The sequence below is a fragment of the Martes martes genome (genome assembly GCF_963455335.1).
Source record: "Martes martes genome assembly, chromosome: 10".
Classification (NCBI taxonomy): Eukaryota; Metazoa; Chordata; class Mammalia; order Carnivora; family Mustelidae; genus Martes; species Martes martes.
The window spans coordinates 16,127,628-16,136,872 of NC_137898.1; the positions used below are offsets into that span (position 1 = coordinate 16,127,628).

The 9,245-nt window shown below is 34.8% G+C and overlaps 1 protein-coding gene across 1 annotated transcript; it reads right to left on the reverse strand.

Annotated features, from left to right (window-relative positions):
• Positions 1-7,785: 7,785 nt before the first annotated feature.
• Positions 7,786-8,715, reverse strand: LOC308351600 (olfactory receptor 4P4-like; the record flags this gene model as incomplete). Its single annotated transcript, XM_080817397.1, has 1 exon — positions 7,786-8,715. One exon carries the CDS (start codon positions 8,713-8,715, stop codon positions 7,786-7,788), a length of 930 nt encoding a protein of 309 aa, XP_080673523.1.
• Between the last annotated feature and the right edge of the window lie 530 nt (positions 8,716-9,245).

Genomic DNA, 9,245 nt, shown 5'->3' on the forward strand with positions numbered 1-9,245 from the left:
TTTCAGACTGGCATAGTTTATAAACAGATGGGTTAAATATCTGAAAAGAAAAAAATAGGAATCTGCATAAAAAATCAGCAGCATGACAACAATGCTATAAAATTTACCAAAAAGCAAATTGATATAATTGAGTACATATTATTTATTTCTGATACCTATGTTTATGCTTCTTTTTTATTTCTTTTATTTTAGAAATCTATTGTAAATAATTCTATAACAGGAAAAATGATGTCATTTTCAACAGTACCATCCATGATGATGGAATAATCAAATGTTAGGTTGATGTTAAAGAAATAATTTTATTATTATTAGTTGTATTAATTACATAAGAAAAGGACTATAACTTACATGATTTGAAAATTTTGCACATTTTAAAATGCACATGTTTATCCATAGGTGAAACTCTTTTTCTTTCAGGATGATCTGGACAAATTCTGTTTTATTTGGGAGTGTATCATCAGGAATGAAAATTTATTAAAAATATATCAGTTTGTGGAGTGCCAGGGTGCCTCAGTTGGTTAAATGTCCAACTCTTGATGTTGGCTCAGGTCACGATCTCAGGGTCATGAGATAGAGCCCTGTATTAGGCTCTGTGCCGGCTGTGGAGCTGCTTGAGATTCTCTCCCTCTCCCTCTGCCTCTAACCCCACCTCTCTCTCTCTCTCTCCCTCTCTAAAAAAAATTAATAGAAATAAAGAATTATCTTCCTTGCCCTGTGGACAAACACTATCAATTGCACATTTTAAAAGCACTTTAAAAGCAAATAATGTTAAAAACAGTGCAGCAAATAATCTGTCAATGGATTCAATTTGTAAAAAAATAAAGAGCCAATTTTTTTCATTTCTCCCATTTACATTTTACAAGCTAAACAAAAATTGTTTTAAATTAATCTAAATTTGTGATGGCAAGTGAAAAATGAAAGATAAAAAGAAATCTCTCAAGTATATTTACATTGTTTATATTTCATGACTTTTCCTAGGAACTTCAGTATTTTATACATGATCTAGTGAATAAAATTCAACAAAAAGATGATACAGAACATAGTTCCAAGAGAGATTTGTTTCAACACTCAGCAACTAGATGTTACATAAATGAATGGATCAAAGATTCACAAATTTGCATCAGAACATAGTTCCAAGAGAGATTTGTTTCAACACTCAGCAACTAGATGTTACATAAATGAATGGATCAAAGATTCACAAATTTGCATCTTTCACAGAATCTTGAGACTTTATTTATATACAGAGACAGAGGGTTAGATAGATGAAATATACTCTGGGAGCTGTTTTAGCCAACACTGAGGAATTAAATGTCACTCAATGAGATGCAGACACTACAGCACAGTTTTCACCTTTATGTAACCTGATGTAACTACCATATCTGGCCACCCTGGGTGAATATTTTAAAAACACAGAATGCTGCTAGAGCAAAGTTATTTAGAAGTTATCAAATCCACCAAAAACTCAAAACCTATGACTTTAACATCATTTTAGAGGTAACTGGTGTAACATTTTTGAACAGTATATATTATAAGAAACTCATTCTGTTTTTAATTTATCATTCAACTCTAATTTCTTCAAGAAGAAAAAAAGTCCATCTGTTTCTACTATGACTGGTACCAGTATCAGACTTCCTCGCCTCTCTCTTGTTTTTAACAAAGCAAACATAATTATCAGTTCACAGTGTTCAACAGTGAATGCTACTTAAATAGAGGTTAATACTTTTATGATTCATTGATCAATTTTCTCCTTACCTTATTGCAGCCAGTGCTGATTCCTAATTTAGGAGATGGCATACCGTTTACAGAGAGATGTGTTTGCCTAAAGCAAATTGACTCAAAGTTAATTGTTAGATAAACAACTTAGAGTGGACATCACCTATATATCCAAACCCTGGGTTTCCAATAAAAGAGATGGAGATCAAGATAATCTAGGTGGTTCAGCATCAATATGTAATATCATGTGGAGGACAGATATCTTGATTCCCACTCAGTCCAGAGCTTCAGCCCATGCTTGTGGGCAGTATGAGATGATAGGGTGACCTGCAGACAAGCAGTGAGAAAATGTATTTTGAATTCTCATCTCATTTATTTAAAAAAAAAAGTGTACGAGATGCCAGATTACCGATCACCTAATCTACGTTTATGACTACTTTGAGGGATATATTTTGCAGTTAATATAAATATGTGGTCCAGCATTCTTGATTCCAAATCATTTTGAAATAATTTTTCATCAGTTATAGCAATGTGCCATCCTTCTGGTAGGATTCTGACTCATTTTCTAGATTATCACTGATGATTCACCCATAATAGCTCTTAAACTCTCATCCTGATATCTGAGGGGAAATGCTATTATAATTACTGGTGTTAGCTGAAGTAAAAGGGATATGTGAATGCAGTCTGTGACAGATTTATTAGGATTGAAACATGTAATATATCCTTGGCCATATTTTCTCAGTTTGTCAAGTAATTGAAATTGTAAGTGATGAAAGGAAGACATTTATGCATTCTCTGGTTGGAATCATGGAACAAGAAAGATATAGAAACATGGAGAAGCATAATAACTGAACAGTGAACTGTTTTGCTTCCAGTTGTTTTTTTGATAGCAGTAATGATCTAAATATAAAAGGAAAACAATTCACCTAAATACTTCCAGTGGTCAGAGGTTTGATATTAAGTAAAATGTGTCCTCATATATGCTTTATTCCCCTTTAATTATGGTTATTTAAAATAGATGTATAGTGTTTAAAATCTGAATAATCTGGCCAATGTTCTATGAGAAGTCAGTTACCCAGTTTAAGCAAAGACAATACCCATTTTTCACATTAACGTTGTTTAACACCTTCCTTTCCTATACACCAATAATATTTAAAAAGAACTCAGTAAACAAAATTAACTTTCACCCTTTCCATACCATTTATGAATGTTGAGATTATTGTTAACTGCTTAAAACTTCATAGTCCACATTTATAGAATCCATAAATTATTATATAATTCAGACTATAATGAAGAATACCAAAACTAATGTGGAATGCCCCAGTGTTGTACATAGTTCAAAGTCACATATTAGCTTCCTTTTACTTTTTCAAGTCAGCAGTCTCTGAGATTGCCATGTACACATCTGTAACCAACCCAACAAGGAAAAAAACTAAGCAAAACAAATAACCAAAATGTCACAATATATATTAATGAGGTTGACCATGATAAATTGCAGTTTGGAGCAATCTGTTAGTAAAAAGAAGTAAAAATTAATCTAAAAATTGTTTGTCTTTGGGGACTTTTTAATACTAATCACTGGCCAGTAATTTCCCTACACTATAAAAATACAATCAAACTATTATTTTATTTCTTTGGTTGCATTGTATAAAAATTCTGCATTGTGTATTGATTGTGCTATTTAGATAATAAGAATAATTGCTCTTAAAGTTAAGGTAGAGTTTCGACCATCAGTTCAGATTTTCTCCTAACGATATCCGAATATGGCCCATGATAGTTCTGTTAATTCAATCAGATAAATCTAGTCCATTTTAGAATGATAGTTTTTTGAATGTTAGGAAATTACTTATCATTGGGACATGCAATCACAAATTGGGCTACTCCTTCATAAGAATATAATGGAAAATATAAAAGAACCAAAAAGAGACTCAATAAAGTTCACTGAATCTTAAAAATTTCATTAAGTTCAACTCAACTGTTTTTGTTCTCAAGTGGAATTCTGCTCATGAATAATGCACAATAAGACTGTAGTTAGTAAAATTATTTTGTAGTAGTCAATTTATCTTATGCTGCTAGAGAAAATATGGTTTAAGGATGGAATATGTGGAATAAATTTAAATAGCATATAACCACCCCAAAGCACAGTTGGTGGAGCATTCTCCAATGCAAGTGGCATGGTTAATTCACGGATCATTAGATCTCAGTGTCTGTAAGATTGGCTTTAGGTGAAATCAGGAGAGCACCCTCCTGAGGTACTCACTCTGCTGATTCTTCTCCAGTATCTAAAGGTAAAATAAAATGCAGATATTTACAAACCAAATATTCAAGCATATTTAGGTTAATTCTCTAAATTATTTGAGAATCTCAACACGTCTTAGAACAGTTTATATATTTGCAAGGGGAGTAGAACTTAATATCCATTGAACCATCAGGGATGTAAGAAGTGGACTTTAAGAAAGAAAGAAAGAAAGAAAGAAAGAAAGAAAGAAAGAAAGAAAGAGAAAGAAAGAAACGGAAGAAAGGAAGGAAAAAAATAAGTATTTTGAAATTCTTGCGAAAACAAATAAACATTTTAAGTTCTAGGAGTCACTTACTTTATACCAATTGCTGAAGGAAAATTGATTCAGAAGAGCAGAATATAACATATGACAACACAAGAATTAATAGGTCTTTGAAACTCTAAGAAATTATATTCCCAGAGGCATTTCTGAACAGATCTTCACTGAAGACCTCTGTGTTGCTCTCCATGGTATTGACTTGGGGGCCTGTGGGCAATTTCTGGATATAACTTTACTTTTCATGTTTGTGTTGGCTTGTTTCAAGCACTTTCTCAGGAGGCTCCATAATGTTCTACTCAGATAGAGCAATTCAGAAACTCTGCCTGACTTGCACTCATCTTGCTTTCTAAATTAAAATAATACAGCATGGAATAGCATTAGGGTAGTGCTGGTTAAGAAAGCATTCACTGAAAACAAAAACATACATTTACTCGGGCAATTAAAATGACTATCTGAGAGATACAAATTCAGGTAGAAACCTAAATTGTGTTTCCAGGAAATCAAAGAGAAGCAGAGTTATACAAGTGAAAGGCTATGAGTGTAGTTCTCATTCAGGTCTTCTATGTAAAACAGAGATTGGAATTAGGGTTACTTGGATTGGTTGGGGTAATATGCAAATGAGAGTCTGGAGCTCCTTTAGAAGTAAAGGATGCAATGATTTAGGTGTCATGGCAAGGAGGAAGTTAAGTCCAGGCTGGGGCTTGCTGCTTTCTGAAAGTTTCAGAAATCTTCATGGGTTCTCTAATGGGGCCATGCATAAATTCTTTCTCAGTTATGAACTCCTGATCCTATTATAAAACAAAACAAAACAAAACAAAAAAACTCTCTTAAGTAGGCTTGCTTGCTCCATTTTGGAAATTTCCTTTTATATTAGCCTCAGAAAATTCTGAAATGGAGAAAGACAAAAAGAAACAAACACATGCAATACAGTTCAATATGTATAACTATCTAGAGTAACCTTCATGGGTAGAGTAGATAGATCAATAAAATAGTGACCCACCATCAAGACTGAAACCAGAGTTATTTATTGCTAGGGACTAACAGTGATGAAATAGATGGGTGAGGAATGGAGGACAGAAAAAAAGGAAAGATAAAAGAATAAGTAATCCATTTTTTATATACATGCTAGGGTAAAAATGTTATATCATTAAGTAAGAATATAATAAAATATGAGGAGTAATCAGTATTCAATGCCCAGCAATTCTGTTTACCATTTGTCCTAGTCCAATGTAAGTTCATTTGTACAGGTTATTTGGTTCAGCCAGAAATGTACACGTTGACGTTCAGGGAACAGATATTCTATCATACACAAATCAATATATAAAAAATTTCCTTGGGACACCTGGGTGGCTCAGTGGGTTTGGCCTCTGCCTTCGGCTCAGGTCATGATCTCAGGGTCCTGGGATCAAGCACCATGTTGGGCTCCCTGCTCAGTGGAGAACCTGCTTCCCCCTCTCTCTCTGCCTGCCTCTCTGCCTACTTGTGATCTCTCTGTTAAATAAATAAATAAAATCTTTTAAAAAATTTCCTTTATACATGTTAAACTTAAGAAGATCAAATTTTATAGAATCTTATCAGATACAAAATAATAATAATAATAATAATCAATTTATCAAGACATTATTTTGTGTTTTAAGTTTATTGTATCATTGCATCTCCCAATAGTGCATCCTGTGAGTTAAGTAATGTTAGTTCTCTGGTTCCAATAAGAATACAGTCCTCTAGAAGTTAAAAAAGATTTGCCCAAAGAGCTACTAAATAAGAATAAGGAAAAGAACTGTGTGCCTTCTATGGGTGAAAGGAGCTGGTTTTTATATATTTACTATTTGCCTCCTTCTTGGAAAGTGTTGTAACCCTGAGGGAATAAGAGATTCTACTATTTCAGAATGATGGACATCAGAATTCTGTGTTTTACTGGTTGTCCATTTCAACATAATGCGTGTTTTTGACCAAGCTTCACTCAGACCTTGTGTCAATACACAGGAGATAGTTGGTCATAAGTCTACCAATAACACACACAAACGTATCAGGATATGCCTGAGAGATGTGTACAAATACCTCATTTATCACCTCAATCCCTGTATTTCTCTCAGTTCATATTAACTCACTCTTCTGAGAATTGATTTTATTATATTTTTCTTCTTTTCTAATTCTCTTCTAAAACCATTTGTTTTATGAGTTGTATGAGCTTATTTACAAAACTGAGATTTCAGGTATTTTTGAAGATATTAGGTATTTTTCTATAGGCTGGGAAGTGAATTCTAGAGAGAACAACTTACAAGTGGATAACTAATTCAGGTTCAATATATTTTTGGTGGGCCTACTATAGAATATTTTTATTTTTTTGCCAAAAAATATCTTAAAGATTCTTGAGAAAAGAAAACAAATCAGAAAAGATTTTGGTTTTGTTGTATAGCATTCTTTTTGATGGGTAGAGTATTTCCTTTGACCCATCCTGAAAACCCTCAAAACCCAACATACCACACACATAGAGACAAAAATGATCATGAATTGGCAAAACTTCTGGAAAAAGAAAATATCAGAAGTGTGACTTACATTTAAGACATGAACACTAATGCATAGTGGGGGCAGCGTTATAAGCAGGAAAGATAGAAGAAATAGTCATAGAGCTGACAGACTTTAGAGAATGTTTGAAGAATGCAGACTTTTGTGTAGTTGGTTGAAAGCATCCTAGCAAAGGGGAAAAAAAAATGAAGAAAGGTAAGGGAAGAGGAAAGATATATAATGTGTTTTCAGTAGCCATATGTCCTAGAAAATCTTCACATGTGTTAGCCAAAGAACTGCTACAACTTTATAAAGTACAATATTATGCATTTCATAGACATGTGAAAAATGAGAATGCATATATAATTAAAGTAATTTGCCAAGACCCGGAGATGAAAATGTACCAGAGTCAGTAATCACCCAGCTCTCCGTAACCCCCCAATCTGTCCTTGTAACATCATAATTTCTACCAATGTAATGCCTTCTGAGATTAGCAAATTTATCCAGGACCAATTTTGATAAGCAACAGAGACGTTTGGATTTTATTGAAGGAAAATAGGGTTCCATCTATATTTTTGGAGACGGCTGTGCTATGATTAGGCATGTGTTTTAGAAAGATATTTCTAGCATTCCTCTAACCCATTCAACCACATCTGCTACTAGCTGGAAACTTTAGCATGCAGAGTGCAACCTGAACTACAGTAACTTTCTTTTTTGATTCTTAAAATGTTAGAGATCATTTAGTCCAACTCCCCAAAGAAACCTATATATTTTCTACAACATCTAAAATAATAAATGCCCTGGGAACACAGGGCCAGAAGTAAAATAAATATCATCTCTATCTGAATTTTTTTTTTAAGATTTTATTTTTTTATTTGACACAGTGAGTACATGCAAGGGGAGTGGCAGAGGGAGTAGCAGAATCCCTTCTGAGTAGAGAGTCCTATGCAAGGCTTGATCCCATGACCCTGAGATCATGACCTGAGCCAAGTGAACCACCCATGTGCCCCTACCGGAATTTTGAATACGCCATTCTAGACCACACCTTACCCATGGCAATTCTCATCTCCATGTTTCTCAGGGTATAGATGAGAGGATTCAGCATGGGGGCAATCACAGTGTAAAACACAGAGACTTCCTTATCCTTGTTCTCACTCCCGGCAGGTAGAATATAAATATAGATGCAAGGCACAAAGAATAAAATGACCACCATTACATGAGAGCTGCAGGTTGAAAGAGCTTTGCGCCTCCCTGCAGAGGAGTGTGTCCTAAGATTATATAATATGAGAATGTAAGAAGCCACCAGAACAAGAAAGACGGCAACCACCACCATTCCTGAGTTTGCAATCATTAAAATATTAACAACATGAATGTCTTTGCACACCAGTTTTAAGAGAGGCTTCACATCACATATGTAGTGATCGATCTGATTAGGACCGCAGAAAGGTAAATGGAGTACAACCAGCAGTAGAGCGACCGAGTGCCAAAAACCCACACCCCAGGCCATGAAGACTAATGTGTTACACCTCCGCCGGTTCATGAGGACCATGTAGTGCAGGGGCTTGACAATGGCAACGTAGCGGTCTAATGCCATGGACACCAAGATGAATATCTCCACGTCCCCCAGCAAGTGGACAGTGAAGAGCTGGGCCATACAGTTGTTATAGGAAATGTTTTTTCTTGCTGCGACCAAGTCCCTGATTAGCCTGGGGACCACAGTGGAGGTGTAGCAGAGATCCATGAGGGAAAGATGGCAGAGAAAATAGTACATTGGTTGTTTGATTAAATGGCTGCAGGTGATCGTGAGTAAGATGATAAAATTTCCCATTAAGATTACCAAATAACAAAGCAGGAAGAAGAAAAAGAACAGTAGCTCCATTTGCTTATTTCCCCATGGACCCAGGAAGACAAATTCTGTGACATTGTTCTGATTTTCCATGTGGTTGAGGTGATTCCAGAGACACAACAGAAACTTAATTTATCTGAAATACTACAGAACATACGACATCTTCAATAGCCTTTTAAAGTTTTGTAATATTTATATATTGAAAAAGAAAGATGTAGATTATAGAGACTTTGTTACAATCATTTAAATCCATTCAGATCAGGGGTGCCTGGGTGGCTCAGTCATTATGCATCTGCCTTCAGCTCAAGTCATGATCCCACAGTCCTGGGACTGAGCCGCACATCAAGCTCCCCACTCAGTAGGAAGCCTGCTTCTCCCTCTCACTTCCCCTGCTTGTGTTCCCTCTTTGGCTGGGTATCTCTCTATTAAATAAAGAAAATCTTTTAAAAAATTCTTTCAGATCAAAGGCATCATTATATTTCAAATTATATTTAATAAACACATGTTTTATGTCTGAAACTATTGTAAACATTTTACATGCACTTAATTCACAACAACCTGATGGTTACTATTCTGATACTCTTTTCACATATGGGGAAACAGAAAGATAGATTGCTTCAGTT